At 43.1% G+C, this 26,447-nt stretch overlaps 1 protein-coding gene across 9 annotated transcripts in view; it reads left to right on the plus strand.

The window, feature by feature from the left end:
- The window catches only part of Kif16b (kinesin family member 16B), a 398,969-nt gene that overhangs the window by 260,057 nt on the left and 112,465 nt on the right, over positions 1-26,447 (plus strand). For 5 of the 9 annotated variants that reach the window (XM_063248661.1, XM_063248666.1, XM_063248668.1 and 2 more), the window contains one exon: positions 2,826-5,401. The exons of the other annotated variants lie outside the window; for them this stretch is intronic. In XM_063248661.1, the coding sequence (XP_063104731.1) occupies positions 2,826-2,984 (159 nt within the window). In that variant the 3' untranslated portion in view covers positions 2,985-5,401. Of the gene's footprint in view, positions 1-2,825; positions 5,402-26,447 lie in introns of those variants that run through there. 9 annotated transcript variants of the gene reach the window in all.

Genomic DNA, 26,447 nt, shown 5'->3' on the forward strand with positions numbered 1-26,447 from the left:
ATTTCAGCCTAAAACAATCATCAATTTCTTAGCACCTCTTCTAAGCTCTGCAGTGGAACCAAGAATGAGGTGATGGGGACTGAAAGAAGCATGAGTCACTGTTGTGACTGGGCAGCCTCTTCTGCCCCCACTGGCCTGGCTTCTTGATTTTATTATTCACCAGAATTTGCCCAGCCTGCTCCAAATATGTGGCCTGGATACAGCGCAACACTCACACCTTGTCTTGCAGACCTGGGAGGACTACAAGAGCTCTTCCCAGTCAGATGCCTTCTTTGCCCCCAAAGAAGCAGCCTCTAGAAATCAAGCTTCTTGATACTCTTACTAAGTAAGAATGTTTTGCAAAGAGAAGACTCTTCTGTAATATTTAAAAGTGGCCGAATCAGATCTTTCTATCTGGGTTTCATCAAGGCCTGCTAATGAATTTCTTTAAAGAAGAAAGCTTTACTACAGCTGATTTATAGTTCTCTCTTAATGGCTGTGCTCAAGCAGGAAAGGTGTCTCCCATACTTCCCCCTTTATTTATATTTTTAACTTCGTATACCTTTCAGGCTTTATTGACCCTTTAAAGGGTCCTTACTTTGTGAATCAACTATGACAAATGTTGATGCAACATCTGCTCTCAGATTTACATTGCCTCCCAGTCTGGTAGCGTTCATCTCGAGGCGAGTTAGTTGGAGACAGTAGCCTGCACCTTGATGCTGTTCTTGGGGTGCCTGAGGTAAACAGCGATTACACAGAGCCACCCTCCAGCCTCCGCTTAATTGTGGTAGGGTCACAGCTCCAGGCATAAGCAGGAAAGCACCTCCTTTTCCTCATCCTAAATTACTTCTCTCTGCTCTGCCACAGACAATCCAGAGCAGGCATGCGTTTCCTGCAAGCTGGACTCCCCAGGTACAGGGACGGTGTTTGCTGGTAACCATGTGTGATGAAATTCAGGTCCTTCTAGAGTTGACATCCTCAGGGTTCCTATACTGGAAACGCTGAAATGACAGCTTCTGGGTGCCTTTCTGATGCAATTAAGTGCTGCGGTTAAGATCTGCATTCATCAGCAGTTGGTTTCCACACTTTCTTAGCAGCGCCCGATTGCCTTTTCAGGATCCTTTCTAGGAAGGTTACACAGAGCAGCAGCATAGGAATCTGAAGCCAGGAAAGCAGGCCTGAATTCAGAATACATACAGTAGTTCCATTTTCTCATGATCATTAGCCCTTGGCCCATTTTCCAATAACAGCTTCCTCATAACATGATTACAGTGTGTAATTCTCGGCAGGGTTTGGGAACCATGTAAACTTGGTCCTCGAGAAACTTGTGGAGTGATGCATATGTGTGTTGTCTTGGCTTGGCAGTGATTCTAACATGGTTTAATACTCATCAGATTGTATATTTAGAGAATCTACAGTTAAAGCCTGTGTAGGGCCCAAAGATGTAGCTCAGCATGGAGCACTTGTCTGGCATGCACCCGGCCCTGAGATTGATCCTCAGCACTAAAAAAGAAAGAAAGGTTGCGTTTATTGTACTTCTGTTTTACTTATATTAGTGCTTTAGAAACACTAGTAAGTTATACAAGTGTTACTAATGGTAATCCTTGTTACTTTTTTAGGAGAGTAGCAGTTCAGCTTTCCTTGCACCAAGTGGCTGTGTGGAAGGACATTTCAGGGTATCAGAGGACAGTGGCAGCTGATGCTCTGCCTCTAGGAAGGTTTCTAAGCTGGGCACGGTTGACATTTGAGGCTGCACAGTACATTGCTGGATGTCAGCCTCCATGGCCTCCACCCACTGCACTTTCCTTCTGCACATGCAGTTCAGGAGTTCAAGATCTCTGGACAGTGCTTCTTTTCCCCTGTGGGCAGAATCACCCTGATTGGGGCACACCACCATTAAGCCCTGTCTTTTGAACCAAATATTTTTAGTCATAATCCAGAATTATTATATTTAATTTCTGAACCAGAATGGTTAACCTTTTTTTAAATGAATTGAGACATTAATGAGGTTTTGGTCTGATCCATTCCCTCTACTCAGTTTTCTGTTCTGAGTGAGATTGACCTGACCTAAAATATGCCCAGCAGACTCGTGAGTCCTCTTCCTGTACTGCATCCCTCCCGAGCCCAAAACTGATTTTACACACACACCTGACACACACGCATACTATGACACACATGCAACCCTCTCAGAGCTCTCCTTGGATGCACTTTGCTTCCTGGTGCCCCTAAAAGCGGTCATGGGTGCCACAGTGACAGGTGCTATGGGGAAGAGAAGGGAGGGGCAGAGGCACAGTGCAGTGCACCCGTGATTACAGGGTTTCCTCAATGATTTCTCAGTGTGTGGGGCTGATCCTCCCTCTCCCCATATTTCCTTTCCTTTGTTTTCTAAGATGCATTCAGAGCAGGTCCTGACTGGACATTTTAAAAATGTAATTGGTATGTTTAGCATTGCACAAATGGGCAGCCTTCCCTGCCCCCCTTTTAATTGTCATTCTGTTTTATGAGTGATTTGAGGAGGGAAGAAATTGACTTCTTAAGAGTGGGACCAGTGACACTGTGGCTACAAAGCCAGTCCCCTGTGGTCCACAGAGGTGGCCTTGCTGTGAACCAGGGCCCTGCGCCAAAGAAATTCTGCTGGGTACAGGGCTCTGTGCTTGCCACTGCCCTGAGATTCCTCAGGTGCTTGAGGACCTGCTTGTGGCCATGGGCTTCCTCTACTGTCACCTCCTTGGTACTGTTTATGAAATAAATACCTCCAGCTGGGTGGGTGGCGATTGTTTCCACACACTTCTCGATTCCACCTGTGAATACACCTTGACCGTGTTCCTTTCTCATCTCCTCCTCAGAAATATCTCAGGGACTTTTTCAGTGTGATGCTCCAGTCAGCGACATCTCCCCTGCACATTGGCAAAGTGGGGCTGACCCTTTCGAAACACACCATCTGTGAGTTCTCACCGTTCTTCAAGAAAGGCGTCTTCGACTACAGCAGCTACGGGACAGGATAGAGTTGGGGTGACAGGAACTGTCGACATGGGCCTTCTCATGGAAGCAGGTCCGCAGCAGGAGTGACCAGCGGGACACCTCGCATCGTTCTCCCCAGTGCCTGAGCCCAGCAGTGCCTGAGGGTGGACAGTGCCCTGCTTCAGTGAACAGGGCCTCCGTCACACTGCCGCCTGTCACACAATGAGTCCCTCCACCCCCTCGGAGCCCACCTGGGCCCCCAGAGCGGGTGGCTTGCCAGACCACCCCTCAATGACTTTCATCTGGTTTCCTCCTCCACCAAAATAGACTTTTGTTTTTTATATCCCTTCCATATGGCTGGCTATATTCCAGAAAAGGCATTTTAAATCATTTCATTATGTTTTTTTTTTTCCTCATTTGGATCATAACTTTTATATAATACTGAAACACTGATGTTTACACAGAATTTCATATTCTGCAAAAGGGATGGATGGTCCAATCATTACTAGAGTCTTCCATGCCTGACAGATTGGATGTAGGTGACATCACTACACATAGGACCTTGTATAGCCTTGAATACAGGAGGACAAATCTCCAAATCTCAGCGGCTGCTATGCATTCTTGAGCTTTTTCTGCTAAGCACAAAATAAGTGCAAAACTGGATGCATATTTTTAAACATTATTTTGTTCACATTTTTACTACAGAATTTACTGGAGCTAAAAAAATAGAATTTGCTGTTGATTATTAATAATTCCTTAAATTACTCAGGACTTAATGTACCATCACACATCTATGTACAGTCAAGCTGCTTTGTCTTACTAAAGAGAAAAATGAGTAAAATCCATATATATGTATATAGAAATATATTTAATTCTACCTATAGATTTATGTATGTACACACTCTTGTACAGTAGTTGTATGGAACTGTGTAATCATTCACACCAAATTTATTAAATGTGTTTGCTTTTTTGAAATTTAAATTGAGCTGCTATCAATATTAAATGAAATAACAGACTCTACCCTGTAGCTCAGTTTAAGTTTGTAACCTGCTCTACTCCTATTGGTCTGTTTAAAAATTGATCTGATGTGCTTGGAAAGATACATAATGTATAATTTAGCATTTGGGTTGCAGAAGATGCAGTTACAATAATCAGTGAAGTCACAAATGAATGGTTAACAGTCTCAGCTCAGTCTTTTAGAACGGACCTGCACAACAGAGCTCTCCTACCTCAGAAATATGATTAAAGATGCAATTATCCTATAAGGAGGAAATTATTGTACTAATTAAATATAGTTTTAGTATAAAAAATGAGAACTTATTTTTGTTGCTGCAAAAGGACTTGCTTCTGTCTGCACTCTTGTTTAGACATGGAGAGTGGAGGAATAATTGCTACCAAGAATTTAAAATGACAGATCAGAGGATAGGAGCTGGGAAGTTAGTTGTTAACCATAAGTCATTTGTTTAAAAGGAGTCTGAGCACTAAAGACTGTCCCTCGTTTGCTGGGTAAGTGATCTACTCGCCAGGTAATCTGTCTTTGCCCCTCTGGGTGTGCGTTAGAGATGGCTCATAGCAAGCATTCGGTTAAAATCTCCCAGGATATTGGGCAAAAAGAAATTAGGCCTGTATCGATAAGAAGTGTCGCCATCAAAAGACCCTTCTATTCCGATCCTGCCTTGAGTAATTTCAGTTGAATTTGAAGTTCAAGGATTGGCCACCTGGTGACAGCCAGCTATGACATAAATGAGTCATTTCACATGTGCAGGCCTTGATCTCCTCACCAAAATGAAGCCAGCCACGGTGCTAGATGACCCCTAAGTCCATGCTGGCCCATGTGACAGAAGGAATAAATTCTTGCCAGTAGGACTGTAATGTTCCTCTTATGTACCTGTGCAGTGCATACTTCTGGTCTGGCTTACGGGTAATTAAAGCTGAATAACATGTGAAAGAAAGTTGAAAAGCAAATGATAAGTCACATTTGAGCCGATAGTGGAATTTCTTTCTAGAACAAGGATAAAATAGGTGGCAGAACTAGGATGACAACATTGAAACTTCATTGATTTAGACTAACAAAGGAGTAAAAGGAAGTTAGAAATATTATTACTGTACTGTCAAACTACCTCAAATACCAAATAACACCAAATTGAGCACCTCGGGCAGTTCAGATCAACAAATTCTGATGGTTAATCTTGACTATCAACCTGATTGGCTTGGAAGACACATAGGATATCAAAGCACATTTCTGAATATCTCTGAGTGGCTCAAGGGAACTTGACTGGTTACTCTGGCCCTGACCCTTTCTTCTCTGGCTCCCTTCCCCTGTGCTCTGCTTCCTGACTACCGTGAAATAAGCAGCTTTACTGCATCATATGCTTCCACCATGATGTTCCTACCTGGAAGCCAGCTGCCATGAACTGAATTCTCTGAAACCACAAGCCAAATTAAAACTCTCCTCCTCTCAGTTGTGAGTGTCTTGTGTTTTGTTCCAGCAACAAGAAAGCTGACTCATACATGAACCATCAATTTAACTTTGGTAATCAACTGTACAAATCTAAGAAATTTAAACAGAACTCTTTCACGTAGTTTTAGCATTTCTTCCTATGCCTTGCTTATTAAATGAACATGTATAGCAATCTTATTTAAAATGGTAAGTAATAACCTCTCATCCTGTTCCCAATCAGATTTTGTTGTTTCTGAAGTAGTCAACTTCATCCCTGTGATTAATTTAAGCAGGTGATAGGGAGTAACCAAGTCATTGTGGTTCCCCAGTGCCTGACATCTAGGACTCTTGGATCCATAACATAAAGGTGCACTTTGAAGATACATGAAAGACTGGTCCGAAGTTTATTTCAATTCACATTTTGATGCCAATTTTTATACAAACAAAAGAGTGTGGGACACCTGTCCCTCTGACCTACTCAGAACTGTAGATGGCACATACACCCAAATCTGGTGGAAGCAAGAAACTTGCATAGGTTAGGAAGCCACTCGTGCCCAGAGCAGGAGCGCACCCCAAGGGGCCACTATATGACTGGTTCCCAGCCTGAGAGCTCAGGGTGCTGTTTGGTGTTCTGGGTGACAGCTGTGTGAGATGGAAAAGTGTTCCATTGTGATTGTAGCTCATTGTACCTCATGTTCTGAGCCTGCAAGGAGGCAGGCCTCATCAAATGCACACAGCAACTTAAGCCTGACCTGAGCAATGGTATTCATATCAGGGGGGCAGGATTCCAGCGGTGCTATTAGGTTTTCAAATACAGTCTCAAAAGTTATTTAAAACATTGTCTAGGGGTGCGTGTGCAAGTGTATCTACTAACAACAACGCCTTCCATGTGCAAGAAGACGGCTTGGTTATTGTCTTAACGTTTTTTTCTTTGTTGAGGCTGTGTTGCTGATGGTAATTCATTAGATGGAGTATAATTCTGTGGCATATAAATTTTCATTTTATACTAAGGGGAATCTTTACATGTTGAAAAACTGCCCACCATATAAATCTCCAACACATCCCACTGAGATTGCTGCTAGTGCACTGCATGTGAGTTTGAGGGGTCATGTTCGCTAGCAGCCAGCTCCTTACCTCCAGGGTGATTTCTTGGTAGCCCAGCAGAACCCTGCTGAAGGTTAAAATGGTGGGTAGACCAAAAGCAGTTGGCTGAGCTGGGATTCAAGGCTGAGAGTTACCCTGCTTGCCTGCAGGAAGTCCTGCCTGCCCTGCAGTTCGGGGCTCCACTGCAAGCATTGGTAGAGTCCTGAGAGGCTGGTGCTATAACCCCAGAAGGCTCTGTTCCTCTCTCTCTATCTCCTGAAAAGTGACTAAATACGAAATATGCTTTCTTGGACTATGCTCATTTTTCTCTCCTTTTACTTATGAATGGAGTAATGAGGGGTTTCATCTAAGAATCACCTCTGCAGACACTTCTGTGGAAATGTGAGGTTCGGCAACTTGGTTTTGCATCTTTTCTGTTACTAGACACCAGCCCCTGCCCCACTCAGGAAGGCAAGTGGATGCATTTGCAGAAAGATGCACTGGCTCGCTCTCACTAAGCATGGATGGAGGGAAGTGCACCAGATACAGAATGAAGAATGCATGAAGGACAGTGCTAAAAGCCCCCAGAGTCCACTTCTGAAACTCTTGGGTAACATTAAGATTTTCCAGATCACTGCAAAGACAGGATCCTTTTTCTGGATTTTAAACCTGGAAAAATACATAGGTGAGACATATAGCTGAATGCCCCCAACTGCTTGAAAGCAGAATTATTTGTCTCAGATTATCAGGATTCCTTCTGCACAGTTAATGTTTGCAGCAGGGTTTGTTTTTCCAGTAGCACTTAAAGTTGTGCATGAGAACGGCTCACTGAAGAACAGCCGGAGGTTTGCGGTTCCCGAGACTCTATCACCCCTTTGCCTTGCTGCAGGAAAGCAGGGAGAGAGGGAGGTGGAGAGGAGAGAGCCAGGCTGCAGCTGCTCCTTCAAAGCTGCCAGGACTCTTTAGAGAGAAGAAGCCCAATGAACAAGAATACCAGTTTGTGGTGATTAAGAGTTTCTTTGTTGTTGTTGTTTAATTTGCACTTTGATTGGTGTCTAAACTCTTGTTAGCTCTTCTAAAAACAGAAGCTCAAGTCCGAGGAAAAGCAGAGGGTGGCCTGCCATCCCAAATGACTTGGCCCATGTTTTATGCACAGTTTCAATGAATACAATAAGAGTGGATCCATGGAGGGTGTGAGACTTCTGTTGCAAAGTAATTAAAATCTTGGCTGTGTAGCATTTACAAGTCACTGGGGAAGGTCACATTTAGATTTTCAAAGCATTTTCAGGGCCTTCTGATACTCATGTCCCAGTCTAGAAACACAGCCCTCCTTAGGTGGTCTGGGGTGCAGAGTATTCCTGAAGTACCTCATCCAGATCTCACTGTCTGTCAGACGCATCAAGCATGTGTACAGCTCCAGTGGGAAAACTCTGCCGCCAGCTGGGTGGCCCCAGCATCAGGAAGGGCATGTGAATGCCAAAGCAAAACTGCTGGTGAAGTTGGAGATCAGGCCTTCAAAGTGGTCCATAAGTAACTCTGGGCTTAGTGCAAAGCCAAAGCTGAAACATGTGCTGGAAGGGCTGATTTTGACATTGGATTAAGTGCCACCCACCTCCAGACACATAAGCTATGATCTTGGCAAGCTGGGTGGGTGTCCTGACCAGCAGTCTCAAGGATCCACAGTGGTGGCAGGTGCCTTGTTAGCTTCCTAGAAAAGTGCAGTCACTCTTGCACTAGTGGCTATGCCTATCATTGTCTCCATGTCTTTCAGTAAACCTCACATAGAGCAGCCACCGCTGCAGATGAGGAGCCAGCAGCACTCACACTAAGCCTGAAGGATGCATACCTCCAGGGGGTCTGTGTTGTTCACAGCTACAGGGCAAAAACAGCAGTATTTTTTTTTTTTTTTTAATTTTTGCTGTGTCTAGGGCCAGGAAGAGGTTGCATTTCTTGTACTATCTAGTGGGACATTCTCCACGCTCCTGTGAAACTGCAGGCGGCTGGAAATGGGAGTGTCCTAACTAGAAGCAGCTTTTGGACAATCTGGATCCAGGATCCATTTAAGAGCCAGAGTGCCGGTATGAAATGGGAAGATGTGCCCACCAGAAGGAAGTCAGATTGTACCAGAAAATGTGCTCACAGGCCCTGAGCCACACTGTCACATCCGCAGGCTGCACCTGCCTGTGGTCAACATTCCCAGTCTCTGATGTAAAATGATCTGTTGTTTTACTAAAGAAAAAGGAGCTTGAAGGAGGCTGTGACTTACCCAAGTGACGCAGCCAAGGGACCCAAGGCTGAGTGTCTTGTGTTAACTCCAGACCTCGCACCGCCACCTGGCTGAAAGAAAAATGCTTCGTGTATCAGTCCTGGGAGAAATCATGCCAAATCTTTTCACAGGTAGAATTTAATGTGATTCCAGTTAGCTGATAAGGAAAAAAAAAGATGAAAACTTAAAGATGTCACAAAGCTAGTAACTACCAGAAGGAGTCTCCTCCTGGAAAGTAGGAAAAGCTGGGCAGCTGGGTGGAATCACTGAGCCTTGGAAACATGGGGGGAAAGCTCCCATTGTGTTGAAACCAGACCCCACAAAGAAGAGGTCACCCACCACCAGCACTAGTGTCAGACTGTGACCCCAGCCTTGAGGGAGGGACTGCTGCACTGCTGAATGTCAGTGAAGGTTGTTGGAAAATGCTGGGAAACCTGCATCCTGGATCCAGTTGCAAGCAAGGTGGGGAGGAAGAAGTGATGCTGAGATGATGCCTAAGAGAACAGGAAGTCATCTCGTTGGGAAGGGGAGCCAGACAGGAAGTGCTGCTGGGCTGATGCTCACGTGGGCAGAAAACAAAGGAGAGCAAACCGCTTCTTACTGCTCTAGCCCTGAGGTTTCCCTCCAGTGCCTTTGTCTTGGCAGAGCCTTCCAGGAAGCAAATGGCAAACGAGAATGCAGGTTGACAGATTCCAGCCCAGTATCCTAGGAGAGGGGCAGAAAAAGCTGGGTTGGAGCTGGGCAGGAAGTGCTGACTAATAGACACTCATAACTCATGATTCAGTGAGCCCAGACCTAACACTCAGCAGCTGTTAGTCAACTGCAAGACTGATCTGCAATTGAATGAGGCTTCGCCCCAATTCCGACCTCAATGGGACCACTCAGGGCATCCTTAACTGACTGTCTATGCTGACTGGCGGGCTCCAGACACCACAGCCCAGGAGTCAGTCTACACAGTCTCTGCTCTCTGAGAATTTACACTGCAGAGGTAAAATTCATCTCAGGTCTTTCCCAGTTGGCTCAGGAGGACAGGCACTCTTCTCTGGGAGAGGCCACCATGCCCACACACTGCCTGGATGCCTGAGCAGTACAGCAACATCCACATGAGAAGCCAAGGCTCCATTTCTTCACCAGACTTCAGCACAGGCTGCTTGTCCTGAATAGCAAGAAACATTCAAGGACTGCTGTGAAAAAACAAGGAAGCAAATATCCAGGACACCTGTTTCTGATGCATAATGAGGGTTGGTTTCTTGGGCTTTTTTTTCCTCCACTCTTCTTTCTTTAATGACCAAAAAAGTTGCTTTGGTGACTAAGAAAATGGATGTGGGAGGATCTGCCCTAATTCCATGGTTGTGTGAGCAGAGCTCCAGTCTAGATAGGTCCCAAGAGCATAAGATGAGGATATTTCTAGAGCATGTGTCAGGGGAGGCAGCTATGTGGGCCAGGCTTTGACACCCAGAGTTTATATTCTGTTGTTTAAACTCAGTGGTTTCTTGTGCTCTTTTTGCGGTTGGCAGTAACCCTTAGTGATCGGAGTTGACATCATTTTTGTTCCCCGAGGACTCTCCAGTCAAGGTGGGCAACTACATCTCTTGCTCCAGTGACTTGAAGCTCCAGTCACCTGAGAAATTACTCTGCTTATTCCCGCGGGAGGCAGATTCAAGCATAGCATTCCTGGTGCTGGGCTGTAACACTGACCTTCAGAGTTCTGAAGGTTTCCTGACTAGAGACTAGAGACTTGGAGTTTGAGAACAACTGTCACCTGAAGATGGTTCTGTCCCTGTGAGCTGGTGCAGGTGGTGCGATCTGGGTCCAGTTCTTTCCAGTGTCTGGCTGGTCTTTCCACGTGACTATTTTCTAATGTGGAGGCCAGTTCTGTTAAGCCACAGCATCCAAGAGCTGTCTTCCCATCTGAGCTTTTCTGCTTACCTGGGCCTTGAGGTAGAGCCAAGGGCAGTGGGAGGCGGTCAGGCAGGTAGGAAAGACGTTCTGGAAGGGAGCTGCAGAGTCACAAGAAATAACTCTTGGCGGCATCGAAACCTTTTAGCTCCAGGGCTCAAACTTATCTAAACACAGATGCTTCTCACCTATGATGGGGTTCAGAGAAACTCACTATCCGGAGTTTATCAGTAGAAACAGTGAAACCTACTATAGATGCCAGGGAATGAACTTAAAAGTGAGCCTTTCAGAAGGGAAAATCCAGGTAGAATGAAATATATTTTTAGCAATCTCTGGACCTAGGGCTTGATGAAAAGGGAATGGAAAATGTGTGCCTCTGTTCACAGAAGTCTGACTCTGAGTCTGCCACACTTGAACTGGGCCCCTGCTGCCTCCTCAAGGGCAGGGAAGACCAAGCCTCACAGCTACCCATACACCCAGAGTCTGACAGTTGTGAACTGTGAGATGCATCTTTTGCGGTTTAGGGGAATCACTGTTTCCTGAAATCCCCGTGACATCCTAGAGGGAAATTCAGGGGAGAAGTTGATTTAAATGTGGAGGCATTTAGGCTTAAGCCTCTGGAGGTTTTCAAGTTCTCTTGGGGAGATGGGAGGGCCCAACAGCAAGGCCATTCATGAGGGAGGGGCCAGGAGGGCTTTGCCCTGGTGTGGGGGTTCAGGGCCAGGGTGCTGTGCAGATAGCCCACCTCAGTTGTGTAGGAGTGCTGTGTGTTTGCTACATGCGTGTTGCAAATCCATCTAGCATCTATGTGTATAAAATTTTATTCAGTAGAGGACATTGATTACCTGTGCTGTACTGCGACTTTTTCCTCTGCATCAGAGACAATTAACAGCCCTGTGGGAGAGAAGCAAAACTTCGGTTTCCAAAACCCACTCTATGAGCTTAGCCCTTGCCTAAGGTAAAGACAGGAGTTTATTCAGAAATGTGTCACTGCCATCTCGGCAGAGACCTTTCCATGGCTCATTCAGTGTACACGTGGTACCCAACAAATGCAGCAGGATATATCTGTGGTGGCTGTGGCGGCTCACCCCATCCTACTTGCTTTGGGCTCTCTTCCCCTTCCCCAGCACACTCCCTCCTTCTCTCCCTCTGGGCCTCCTCCCCTGTCCCATCCCAGTGAGCTCTGAAATGTTTCTGTAAGGCCAAAGCTACAGGACCACTGGCCCTGAGTGGGTAGAGGGATTCTTGCAAAAAGAGAGTTTCAAGGTAAAAGTCAGAGGCAGCCTCTTCCATTTCTTTCCTGTCCTTCTGGTCCCAAGAAAAGACTTCCTGGAACCTAAGCCATGCAACTTACCTGGAAACTGGAGGAGTTTACCAGGAAAGTGACTGGTGGAGGCAGGGGTCCCTCCAGGTGTTCTGAGCACAGGAGAAATGGTCAGCATGCAAGGAGGACCTCAGTGTCTGGGCCCCATGTGGCCAGTGTGCTGCGCCTCCACACATGGCATGAAAAGCCTCGGGTTAGGGATTGCACACCATCCTGAACTCCAGGGGGAAAGCCATGGCATTTAGCACCAATCTAGTGGCCTTTGTTTCCTGCTGACTCCTTTCAGGAATGAGTTCAGGAGGCCAAGGCCACCTTCTGGCTCATCTTGGCTCCTTAGGGAGGGCCGAGTTGTCCTGTGGTCATTTGATGGAATGGATGTGTGCGTTTGCGGGTGGCAGGTACGGTGATAGGCGGTATAATGTTCTGAAAAGATCCCTCTGCTGCTGCCTGAAAGCAGACCAGAGCAGCCCCAGCAGGACAAGTCTCAGCAGGTGATGGGGCTGCAGCCAGAGCTGCTCACGGTTTGAGGGGACCCACAGGGTGAAGTCAATAAGATTGCTGCTGTGGCGTCAAGTGTGAACCCAAAGCACAGCTGGAGAGGAAGCAGCCTGCTTTCTAGCCCTGCGACCCAGCTAGCTCCCAGCGCACTGGTGTGTGAGGGCACTTGAGTGTCAACCTTCCTGGCACAGCATCTACAGATGGGAGGTGCCATCCCCAAGCCCCTAAGGTGGGAGGGAGCTGCTTCCACACACGGAAAGGGAAATTTAAAACCCAAGGTACCTACATTCCAGATGTGCCCGATGCCTGTGCCTGTCTGCAGGACACGCGGAAAGACTGTTGAATTTCTAGAAAGTCTGGAGCCTGCAAACCACAGCCAGATGGGCCCTGCCTGGGGGATGGTCACGGCACACTGGAGCATGAAATCAGATTTTGGAGGCTCACGGGGTGTGGTATGGCAGAGGCCCAGGGAGGGAATCTCAGCCAGAGGTCTGTGTGGGTGGAGACACAGTCCAGATTGACAAACAAGGAAACAGATGCAGAGTAGGGGAGGGTGTACACGAGATGCTTTGCTTCTGCCCTCCCTCTGCAAGTGTAACCCCTGCCCTTTGGGTGTGCCTCCTGTGGGACCCGCTGCCAGGCAGGCCAATCAGTCCTCCTCCTGCCTCTGTGTGGTCAGCCACATGCCTCTGTCCTTGCTGTTCTTCCTCTCTGCTGTACTGTCCAGGTGCAAACTATAAAATCCAGACCCTGAGTGCAAGAATAAGGCCTTCTGGCCACCAGAGGGAGGGACTTCAGGCACCAAAGACCATGTTCTGAAGACACAGAGTGAGAGCATGGGGCACAGATATCTGTGTAGGCAGCTATGTTTTGGGGGAAATCAGCTCATGCAGTCGTAGGTGGGCCGAGCAAATCTGAAACCCATCAAGCAGCAGGGAGGAGAAGATTATGGATAGGGTGGACGGCAGCTGTGACTCAAAGTGTCAGTCTCTCTCTCTTTGTCTCTCTGTCTCTCTCTGTCTCTGAAACTTTGAAAGTCTTCTACAGGCTAAATCAAGTGCAGCCAATTTCTCCATGACAGTTTTCCTTTCTTATAGTCTTTTGATTAGGGGAGTTAATTACAGAAAAATGCTTTCACAGAAACTCCTAGGTGAGTGTTTGGTTGAGCAACTGGAGCCTGTAGCAGCGCCATCAGAAACACATCAAAGAGGCCCATTCAGGGCCTGCAGGCCACTTAAGCCACTGTTCAGCCCACAGTCAGCCTGGAAAAGTACCAAGAGGCCACCTTCTCTACAGACAGGGTTGCTGTCGTGCTGAGAGCCTGGACTTGGCTTTGAACGTGGGAAAGGGAAGCCAGTGCCTTGTCAGTGCAGCTCTATCAGCATGGATGAAAATAGCGAGTGTCATTCCTGGGCCAGAGGGGCTTTCACGGTAATTTTGGGCATTGTCCCACAAGCTTACCTTAAGTCCCTGCAGGGTGATGACTGTGATCCATGGCTGAACACCCTAGGCTTCTTCTTCCCTTGCCAAGATGCAGTCTGATCCAGTCTGAAGTATGAAAGTCTCCAACATGCATGTTAGATACTTAGCAGGGTGCTAGTCATCCAGGAAGGTGCCCCGAGGATGTACCTGGGGGGAGAAGGTGTACAGAAGAGTCTAGACTAGAGGGGTTCACAGTGGCAGGGTTGTTGGTATGAGAGTATAGAGATGGTGTTTACATCAGAAACAACCTGAGACACAGATTGGAAAAGGAAGTCAGCAGCAGACGTGAGAAAGAATTATGTATTTATGTCTTTACCTCTTTTGAATTGATAGGACATGCAGTCCATTTTTGGGCTGCATTTTGAAAACCTTCTTAAGGTTTTCAATTGGAACAAAGAGGCTATAAACATACAGTTCATGCCAACGAAAAAATTTAAAAGGCCAACAAACATAACTACAGATAGTCAACTTTAGTAGAAATTAAAAATTAAAATTAAATCACCACTGGGATATCTCTGGGGCCATCCTGGACTGATAAAGTTTTACAGGGCTTCCTGGTACCAAGTTTGAGGAGGGAAAGAGGGTACAGCGACTCTGCCCCTACTCACTGCAGGCATGCCACAAGCGCCTTTTCTTTGGGAAATCCTACTTGTCAAAAGCCCATATAGCTTCCACATGACGACTTACACTTAGGTCACCTACAGGTGTAGCCAGAGCAATTCTTGCTGGCCTGTTGCAGTGTGACTTGCGGTTCCCAGCCCTGGAGGTTGGTGCGGGTAGGGAATGCACCAGAAGAAAAATATGCATCTGCCAAGACTGGGCCTTGAAACATTTAACTGTTCTGAATTCAGATGTCTTGAAACTCTCAGCTACCACTGATGTCATGGTGCAAATTCTCTTTCTAGAATTTCTATGCTGGTCTAGATGTGTTACTCTGGTAGCCATCACTTTGTTCAAACAACTAACCAGGAACACATTCTATTTTCCACACCCTTTACTGATTTGATGAAATTCATGAAAAGTTTCATTAGGTCATGTGTGTGTTCTCATGTGTCTCTATGTGTGTGTCTATATTCCTCATGTACAGTTCCATACCATATACCACCAGGTTGTTAGTAAGCTCTGGTATTGCTGAGTTAAATATATCACCTGTGAAACGTTAAATAAATCTGTGTTTCCAACTACAATCCATACAAGAGCTTCTTGTCTTCCTTGAATCTGGTGATAAATTGCTTAACAAAATGAAACCTGATTGTTTTTGTTTTTGTTTTGTAATTAGTCATTTGGGATACAGAAAATGTAACTGGATACAGATCAGCTTTTACTTTTAAAAATTTTTTAGCTTTTACTTTTAATAAGGAAATTATACCTTATTATAAATGATTAAGACATTGATCATATTTGAAGTAAAATATCACAAAAATAAGAACTCTTCCCTTTGTTAATCCTAAGCATCCATTTTCAGTGCTACTACAGAGTCGTAAGAAGCCCCAGCTAATTTTTCCCATACTCACACTGAAGTCAGAGGGATGGGAAGGGACAAAGAGGCACACAGGGGATTCAGTCCTGGAACGATTATGAGAGGGGCATTTTTTTTTATTTAAAAGGAAAAAGAGAAAAAAAGCAGAACAAAACAAAACAGTATAAGGGTATAAGTAATACAGAACTACAAAAAAAAAAAAAAAACAGTAAGCTACCACCAGTTAATAGATTACACACTATCATCTTAGAAACGGTGTTTCAGGTCACAGGATCAAAGCATACAAAGTGAACATTCAAACAGTGAGACTGCAAATAGTTGTGTTCAGTAATCTAATCAAAAATATTAATATGGTCATCTATTTAACACACCTAAATACCCTTGCTGTTGTATCCTTCAGGGCACTTTTTTTCCCTCTCTTTATTACAACAAAATTTACACATTTTGGGTTTTATTGCTCCCTTAGATCTTATTACTTTTTTTTGTAAGAGACTAAAATCAAGCGTGATAAAACAAAGCTGTCAGTCAAAACCAAGGATAGACATAGCACATGATGTAAAAACAGAGTACAAGGTTATCAACAATGGTTACCATAATGCCTCTTGCTTCCTTAAGAACTGTCTATCTCGTTAGTTATTATAAAGATGAACAAAACAGTAGAGAACAAAACCAATAAAAACTAAACATTGTAAATCTTACAGAACCTCAAAAGAAGATAATAGTCAAACCAGAATGGGCATCATAGTGAATCTTATTGCCTTCAAAGTAGTTGCCTATACTCTGATACTTGATACTTTCATACAGAGCAGAATAGAGTCTAATCAGTCAAAACAAGATAACGGGGGTATTACAGAACTTCAAGTTAACAGGAAATCAAAAAATTTACTATAATATATCCTGCTAGTTTTTTTTATTTTTTCCCCTTAGTTTAAAAAAGAAATTTAAAAAATTAAATAATTTTTTAATGAATAAGGGAGAGGTTGAGATAAAAGGGGGCATAACAACATAACAATACAGGTTAAAGCATGACACATTCAGCAACCTAGTGCTTCACTACCAAATAACCCAACTTAATAGTAGTTACCATAGTGTCTTTTTCCTTGAAATATTTGAATATAATTTCATATGCTATAGCATCAAACATATCAAGACAGTGTAACACCATTCAAGTGGATGAAAGCATTGTAGAGTATTTAGAACCAGCTAACAGAAAAATGAGCAATGGTTTCTATATTGTCTTTGCCTATAACAATTTTTGTTTATACTACCACATATGATAAAATCCAGCAAGATACCACATGATAAAATCAATGGAGACAGAAGAGCCATAGTTCGGTGCGGCTTCAAAACAAGATGGTATTAAATCAGCACTAGCTATTATGATGTCTTGTTTTCTTCAAAATAGCTGTTCATTGCATCACAGGCCATAATATCAAATAGCCCAAAATAAAGCCATTCCAATTAATGAGTGAAAACTTTATAAGGCTTCAAGGCCACATAATGGGGAATCATGGTTACCACATACTTTTATATATTTGAATCATTTCTTACACTAGGGAAACTATTTGGTGTTCACAGATGCGAGTTTGATTTGGTTCACTTATGAGTATGGTTTCAAGCTGTGCCCATTTATTGATAAATACCTCAATATGATCCTTCTTTATATCTGAGTAGTACTCCATCATATAGAAATACCACAACTTTTTTATCCATTCCTCAGTTGATGGACACTTGGGTTGTTTCCAAGATCTGGCGATTACAAATTGTGCTGCTATAAACATAGGTGCGCCTATATCACTGTGGTATGATGCTTTCAGTTCTTCTGGGAATATGCCTAGAAGTGGAATATCTTGAACAAATGGGACTTCCAATCCCAGCTTTTTGAGAAATCTCCAGACTGACCTCCACAAAGGTTGTACCAGTCTACACTCCCACCAACAGTGTAGGAGAGTTCCTTTTTCCCCCACAGCCTCTCCAGCACTTGTTGTTATTGGTTTTCTTGATCCTGGCCATCCTTTCAGGAGTGAGATGGAATCTCAGTGTGGTTTTAATTTGCATTTCCCTAATGACCAATGGTGACAAACATTTTTTCATGTATTTATTTGCCATTTGTATTTCTTCCTCTGAGAAGTGTGTATTCATCTCAGATGCCCATTTTTGGATTGGGTCTTTGAATTTTGGGGGTCTGAGTTTTTTTAATTCTTTATATGTTTTAGACAATAGTCCCTTGTCTGAGGGGGAGTTCACTAAGATCTTTTCCCAGTTTTTGGGTTTTCTTTTCACTATGCTGGAGTTTTTTTTGACTTATAGAAACTTTTTAATAAGAGGTGGTCCCAGTTACTGATTCTGGGAAATATTTCCCGTGCAGTTTGAGTGTTGTTCATGAATTCTCTACCTACCCCTATGTCTTCAAGGTTTCTACCTAATTTGTCTTCCAATAGATTTAGTGTTTATTATGTTTTAATATTCAGATCTTTGTTCCATTTAGATTTTAATTTAGTACATGGTGATAAGCTTGGGTCGACTTTCAGTTTTCGGCAAATGGAGAGCCAGTTTTTCCAACACCATTTATTCAAAAGACTGTCATTTTTCCAGTGAACCTGCTTGGCTCCTTTATCAAAGATCAGGTGATTGAGTGTGTTTGTAGTTGTGGTTGTATCTTCTAATCTATTCCATTGATCCTCTGCTCTGTTTTGATTCCCGTACCATGTTGATTTTACTACTGTTGCTTTGTAGTATAACTTCAAGTCAGGGACTGTTATAAGAGGGGCATTTTTTAAAAGCCTTTCATGGTTGTCCATGGTCATGTACATACTATGCTTTTTTTTTTTTGAAATTTACAAGGCATTTGACGATATTGAGGGGTTTTTTTGTAGTAGTTATAATAAAGAAAATTTTTATACAAAATTCTTGCCAAATGATTTAATCACAGAGTGTTTTGTTTGCTGACTTCTTTGTTTAATATGAGAAAAAAAGCTGACTGTTGTTTGAAGTAAGGCCTATATAAGGCTTATATCATCTCACAGAACACATTCATGCTTAAGAGGCAAGTGAATTAAAAGATGGAGAGAAGGAGGAGTAAAAGAAGGCATGAAAGAAGGAAGGACATAGAAAATGACATAGGAAGGGGAACAAATAAGGTACATAGTTTTAAATTCATGAATCAAGTCCACCCCAAGAATGCGCTGAAATCAGAACTTACTTTTTTTCCAAGTTTGAACCAGCCTCCTTAGTTGGAGAAACCTGACTGGAAATGATGCAAATTTTTTGTTCCATCCGTTTACTTCTCTCAATGGAAATATCCCCGTGTTTTTTGCTGAAGAAATGTTTCCATGAGTTGCCAGTAGTTTCATGTCAGTCTCTGATAAGCTGTCATAGAACCTAGCACGGCTCAGTCATAGCACCGCTTTCAAGCATGGAATACGCAGAAGAGCATCAGGAAAGGACTGGGCACAAGTCTGCTTCTGTATTTTACAGAGCTGTTCACAGCACTGGGCTCAATTCTTCACCTAGGGAAGGCCAGAGGGGCTCTCGTGTTGCTTTTGGAAGTGAAGTGTAAACATGCACGGATGTGGCAGATCATATGCAGTCACTGCCCTTCCCCACATTCCGCTGGCCATCCTCCCTGTCCTGCAGACAGTCAGCATCCATCCCAGACCATCCCATGGCCCAGGTGCCAGGTACATGAGCCTGAGCAGAACCCGACATCATCCCGCCTGCATCAATTCAGCCATCACAAGCTCTGCCTGGGCTTGTTTTGTTTTGCTACAGGCAGCTTTAATGACTTCTGTGTAAAATGTACCATTTTAAATTAATGAATGAAAAATTCAGAGGTGCATCTTCTAATGTAACAGAGATGCCATCTGCTGCCAGCCACTGTGTTGGCACAGCCATCCTGGCAGGGGTGGGCCCTGCAGCTGGCAGAGCCCCGAGGTGCCATGAATCTGAGTCCACAGCTGAAGCCATGTGGCCGGTATGAGCGGATCGGACCTAACCGACTGCTGCTTAGCTACTGCCTGGTTTATGATGATGCTTCCTGGGACTGAAGTATTTGGGGAAGGGATAGGAATGAGAATTCCCCAATCCTTGGTCTGGTTAAACCTGACTTCCTTCTTGCAGGGCTAGAGCCAGGAAGAGGAGCCAGAATTCAGGAAGAGTCAGTGAACACATAGTGATTTTAGAAATCATAACTGAGATTGGAGAGAGAGAAAGAGAAGGTGCACACTTAGGAACACAAAGGCCGATAACCAATGACTTTGAGCTTCCTTAGAACTACAGAGCCTGAGCACTGATGCAGAGAAATTCTTCACAGCAAACACGAAGCTCCTAGAGCTGAGAGCAAGGAGGGGCTGTGATGTGGCTTGATGGCCCATGAGATGCCCCTGACCCTCACAGCCATGACAGTTCACTTCTAGCCTGTTCCTCCTGGTACAAGAGCTTTACAGGGCACCTGCCCGTTGCCAGGTGCTGTTCTAGCACTGAGGAGATAACAGGAAACACAACACTGGGCTCTGCCCTTCATCACTGCTTCAGGCCAGGCTGCAAGGTCCAGTCGAGTATGGTAAACAGGTGAGGGGTTCTGCTTACCATCAGTCCCTCTGTCCCCATTTCTCTGAGTCTTAGGCACCCTACCTGTTTTTCATGTCTCTTCCTAATCATAAGCGAGATCGCTAGTGGTCCAGAAAAATTCATTTCCAGCTTTCAGATTAATAGAGTTGTAGCTAGGAAGTGGTTGCCCTGCCAGGCTTTGATACTGGATCCATATGATTTGTGACTACTTCTGACTGATGGTATATAAATGGAGGAGGTGTGCATCTTTCAAAGCCAGTCCTTTTAGGAAGTGGATGAACCTGCCCCAGACTTTCTATTCTTTCCACAAATGGATGCAGGAAGATCCTAGTGGTTGAATTCCATCCCTGAGTCTCCACATTAAAGAGCGCCACTCGCACCAGACAGTTTCTGGGCAAGAAACAGAGTACTACCAAATTTGATTGGCTGCATGTGGGAATATATTTGTACTAATATACATTTCTCATTCCTATTCTATAAGATATCACTATATCTCTTCTCCATGTTCCAATTTTCAATTCTCAAGGCTCTCTTGTCTTTTTTCTCTCTTTCCTAATTATCCTAATCTCTTCTACTTATTTTTTACTTTTGGTGGGGGTATGTTTCCACTCCCCTTGGGATATATTTATAGCTAAACTTCTTTTTATACATTCTGAAAGCTACTTAAAATTGATTTGATGCACATCTCAAAGATATTCCCTTGAGCTATAAAGATCTACAAATAAATAGAAAAATGAAAAAATTAATAAACATTTGGTTCATAGAAAAGGAAATACAAATAGTGCTTATATGGAAGGAAGAGGAAGTGAGAAAGAAAGAATTGAGAGATTTTATATTCAGCTAGAAATTCCCTATGATGAATGTAATCATCATGTATGTGAAAAGTATACCAATAAAATTAAACTTAAAAAGGTGTTGTTTTCTCAACATAAGAGAAATGTGAATAAAATATTCTTTAGGATACTTTTCTCATTATTCTGGGCAAGCAAAAATGTTCAATAATATAGTATGTGGGCAAATTTATAAGGAATAGGCACCTTTACACATCGACCTACAGAGCTTAAATTGGTACAACCTTAGCAAAGGGCAACTTGGCAGCATCTGTAAAAATTATAAATGCAATCTCCTTTCTGTCCAGAAATCTCATTTAAATGAATTTTTCTTTTTTTTATTAAGCCTACTGGTACATTTGAGATATGCATAATGATCATATTCATCATAGTAAATTTGTACCTGTGTATACCTGGGTTCTTCTTTTTCCCCATTCCTCTCCCCTCCCTTCAACCCCTGCTTCGCCTCCTTATTGACAAAGCTTTGTTTCCATTTTATCATTTTTTTTTCCTTTTCCCATAAAGGAGTTTTTCTTAAGATATTTTTACATGTATGATCTATACATAATGAACATTATTCATTGTAGCTGCCATAGAGTAAGATAAATTTTTATATAACCAAGATGTTTATCACTGAGGAACCAGTTAAGTAAGTTGTGGTGTATCCACAAATAGGAATGCACTATGACCCTTGAGAAATAATAAGACAGATGTTTATGTTGTAGTAAAGTCAAAATTATACCTCTTCCTTCTTAGGGTTTTCAGCTGGGATGGGAATCATATGGCACGAGACAGATTAATAGGATATAAAAGCATGTGAATTTACATCACTTATGTGACATGGAGCCTTCATAAGGGAAACTGAAAATCCCAAAAGTAACCAAACCAAATTCTTTTACATTGGTTTGATCAAAGAGAAGCAATTGTAGAAAAACAACCGAACTGTGCGAAGACGCTTGAGGAAGAGAGGAACTGTTTTAATAGGATCTGTTTGTAAGGAATTCTTTCAGCTGTGACTTCCTGTCAAAGAAAATCTCTCATGTCATGGGATAGGGAAGGCATCTTTCAGATGAGACTTTTCATCTTATTTGCCAGGAGGTAAAGGGAGGTGAGGATTTCCTTCTTATGTGTGATATTTTCCAAGTGTTTGTAACTCGAAATAATCGTTATGCCAAACTGGCATATGATTGGGTGGCATATTCACCCACTCACTCCTCAATGGCCAGGTTGGAGTATATTAAGTGAAAAAAAGAAATCAAAGTTGACATTAGTATGTGTAGTAGACTATTTTGGGATAAAATCTACACGTAATATCTATATGTGACAGTGATGGCAAGCCTAGAGTGAATGACACGAATAGTCTGCTGTGGCATGGGTGACACAGGTTTCCCACCTCTGATCCATGATAGATGCCCATATATGATATATATGTTTATGTTTGCTCATAGAAATACGTGCTTATACTGTGAGTGTGAGTGTGTGTGTGTGTGTGTGTGTGTGTGTAGTGGACATACAGAGGATGCATTAAGCTGCACAAAAGCTGGTAACAGAATTTGCTATGTGTGGAACAGCTAGGGAGATACAGCAGAAAAGGGAGGGGAACTTGTCAATTAATTTATATATTTCAAACTTTGAACCATTAAAACGAGAAATCAACCCAAAAAGGAAATATTTCCAAATCCTTTTTCTCTTTCTGCTAAAACTGTTCACTCACTAGAGTTCCCACTTGGGTTGGAACATTGGTTCTTAAACATTTGTGGTGCTATGGTCATTTTTTTTTTTTTTTTATCGGTACTGGGGATTGAACTCACGACCACGTGCTTGCAAGGCAGATGCTTATGCCACTGAACTAAATCCCCAGCCCCTGTATGGTCATTTTTAAGAACCTGCTGAATCCCCCCACCCCACCACCTGCCTGGTGGAAATGGGCTTGTGCCCCAAAGGGAGGCCACAAGCATGGTTTGTGTCCAGTTCCCAGGCTTCTGCAGCTCAGTGATGAGCCTCAGTTAAATATCCCTGTAAAAAAAAGTTAAACGGGAAATGAGAAAACTCAATTTCTTCTTTGCCTCATAGAAACCATTTGTACACATCTGGTCTTTTCTACCATGTTTTTCTTATTGTTCTTTGTTAAATTACCCAAGACCCTTCTTTATACCTAATTTTCTGGATTTCTTTGTGATTCTCCTTTAAAAAGAAGCCTTTGCAAATTAGACTAATTCTGTTATAACATTGTTTAAAAAAGACTTTCCCTTAATCTCTTATGTCTTCTTGGGAATTGCTTTTCCCTTGACACACTTTCAGAAACACCCTTGTGCTTGCCCCTGGGGCTTCCATCTGAAGGACTGCTCTTTTTCTTGTCCTTGAACTGATTTAATATACGATTCATGTCTCTTTCCTTCATTATAGTAAGATTTCTATAACCCAATTTGGAAAGAATTCTTTAAGATAACATCCTCCAAACCTTCATTTAAGTTATTCACACATTTCTTAATTATAGAATGTTAATTAGAATGTGAATTACAAAGACTCTTTATTCTTATCCTCTGGTACTTCCACATGTAGTAGAAGGAACATAGCATGGAACTAGGACACAGCAGATGATCAATAAATGATAGTGACTTTCCTTTCACCATGGTTTCAACACAGAGGTCCCCAACCAGCTGTGTCGCCCTAGTCCATCCTTAGGATGCTCCCTCCCATCCTAAGGCTGATGCATTCATTCAGGCTGCAGTGGTCCTGGTACCCACAGAAGTGGAATCTGCAGCCTCACTTTGAGAGTGGCCCCCTACTCTGGCTCCATGCCTCCCATTTGGGCATTTCTCTTTCTGGTGCTTCCCGGATTACCCCTTCAGAACAAGGAGTTTATTGTTACCCCAGATACTAAGACTGCTGACAGATGAGTCCCTCCCCCATGTATTTCACTTGACCGATAGGAGCCCCCCTCCCTCAAGGTGAGAGGAACTAGGAAGGAACTCCAGGGACTGGTCACTGCAAGAGTGGCAAAGGCTGCTGATGACTTCAGTTCAGAGTCACCTGGAAGGGAAGTGCAAGCCCCAGAGCTCTTTCTGGGATGGACTGAGGTTGGTATTACAGCTGCCTATTGGCCTAGTTCCTTCCTTTGCCCCGTTCACTTCCCTCCTCCCAAGAGCCCTCAGCAGAAATCTGTCTGTACCTAATTCTCCATGTCAGACGCTGCTTCCTCTGAAACTCTCATTGAGACATTCTGGAAAATTGTCCTCTTATGTTATCTAATAGGAAAAAACATATCAGTTGTTTGTGCCAGTACAGTATCCTATCCCCCTTCCTCTAGCATCTTCCAGATTGTTCTCTGGTGTCTGTACCACCTCTCGGCTCAGCCCATGTGGCAGTGCACCTGAGGCCATCCTTCCTCAGTCCTCCATGTAGATACACACAGACCTGACCAATCAGAGCACACTCTGGCCAGTGATTGTTTGGAGTGGCTCATGAGCTGGGCCAATAAGAATCCTTCCCAGGTAGCAATTAGCAGCAAAATTCAGCCTCTTCAAGACCTGGAATCCAAACACCTGGGAAATAACAACTTCACCAAGAGAAAAAGAGAAGTAGAAAAATAGAAGTGGAAAGGAAAAGGAACTGCCAGAAAATTTAGAAGCTATGAAAAAGTTGGGGAAATGTACCACAACATAAAGAACAAAGCATCCTGGAAGCTTACCCTGGCTCACGGGAGGGGAGCCTGTCTCTGTAGATGCAAGGTAAACTCTGAGGATCTGAAGTACCAGAGAGGAACTGCACCAGCTACCAGGCAACAGCATCAGCCCCAGGAGGAGCCAGGGCCCGGTGTGAACTGCAAAAGCAGTGTGGGATTTTGCTCCAACATGGATTCCTTCTACATAGCAGGCAACATCTGGAGCGGGGCCCCACTGTGGTACTTCCCATATTTCCAGAGAATGTTAGGTGCCATTTTGGAAAGGGATTGATTATGTAAGACTGAGACTGAAACTCAGAACAACTGAAAAGCAACTTCACTTCCGGAGTCCCAGTGCAATCTTCCTACAGAGACTGAGTGAGAGACAGACATGGGAGACAGTTACAGACAGCGACTATGACAATCTAGACAAGAAGCGTAAGCTTAGTGTAGGAAGGACATGCCCCCCCCCCACCCCATGTTGAGAAGCTAGGCCAGGCTTGTCTGTACTCTAATAGCTAAAAGTGCTGGCATTAAATATTGCAGGCTGCTTGAACCCTTGAGGTCTCATTGTCCTCCTCATCTACCAAAATGAGCAAGGGTGCATTTGGGCTTGGACAGTTGCCACAGCCTAGAGAACATGGACAGGCAAGCCTCTGGAGCAGAGAAACCTCACAAATGCACTGTCTATAAAGCTAGAGGAAAACCATGATTTGCTGGATTCCAAAACTGCAGATCCTGTTAGAAAGAAACAAGAAAGAAAGAAAGAAAGAAAGAAAGAAAGAAAGAAAGAAAGAAAGAAAGAAAGAAAGAAAGAAAGAAAAGAAAAGAAAAGAAAAGACTCACTCCAAAATACACAGAAATATTTTTTCTTTCTCTGGACTAATTTTTTTTTTTCTTGTTCTTTTTCACTAGTTTTTGGGGATAGGCAAATTTTCTTTGTTCCTGTTTTATTTTCTTTCTTTTTTCCTTTAAATATTTTTAAAATTTTCCTTTCCCTTTTTATTATGTTATTTTCCTTATTTATTCTTTCCTGTTACCTCTAATTCTATTAATATGTTTCTATACCTTAATAGGATACTTTATCTCACTTTTCCCCCCTCCTTTTAATCTTCCCTTGTATAATTTTTCCAAATTTTACTTCTTTCATTCTGCCATTCTCTACCCATGTCTCTTTACTAGTACAAAAGTTAAGCTTTATTAATATTTAAATAATTAATTAACTGTTATTACTGTTGAATTTTATCACTAGTGGAGCTAAAATTATTGCATTTAGTAGATATTTTCTGTGTGTCAGTATTTGGTTGTTTTAGTATTTATACTATATTTATAGATCAATTTCATATGGTTCAGGGTGGTGCATTCTTGCTTCATATGATATGTCAGTATAAACTTTGTCTTTGACAATATTATGTTGCTCATTTTCTTGTTATTGCCAGGATGGCATAATTGTTGCTATTAATAGGTTTCCTATTATGCCAATATGCAGGTTACCTTTGTGTGATTAATAGTATTGCAGTCTATTCTCAGAGAACTGGGTACTGAGCCAATTACATTGCATCCTTCTCTTCCAAATTATCAGAGGTGGTCAGATCTTGGGACAGAGGCAAAAACCAATATTTATTCTTGCCCAGTGTGCATGACTTTATAGCCAACACTAACTAAAGAGATCTACATACTAGCAACAAACTCTTTCCAGTATAAGCAGCAGAAAATCTCAGCACAAAACAAAAATAATCAAACTAAAACAATGAATATATGAGACAAGAAGGCAAAAGAGGGCAGGGGCGAGAGAGGACTTCTAGAAACTCATAGCTCTCCAAAAGCCAATTCATGGGGCCTCAAAGGGGAGGAAATTAAAAGCCACAGTCAAATTATTCAAAAGGATAACAGGGGAGATTTAAAAAAAGATCAATAAGTTGCTCAGTGAGCTCAAAGAGATAATTAAGCAGATAATGGATGTAATAAAATG

The sequence above is a fragment of the Cavia porcellus genome, unplaced genomic scaffold (assembly GCF_034190915.1).
Source record: "Cavia porcellus strain 051 isolate PalLab524CR breed Dunkin Hartley unplaced genomic scaffold, mCavPor4.1 scaffold_5, whole genome shotgun sequence".
Taxonomy (NCBI): Eukaryota; Metazoa; Chordata; class Mammalia; order Rodentia; family Caviidae; genus Cavia; species Cavia porcellus.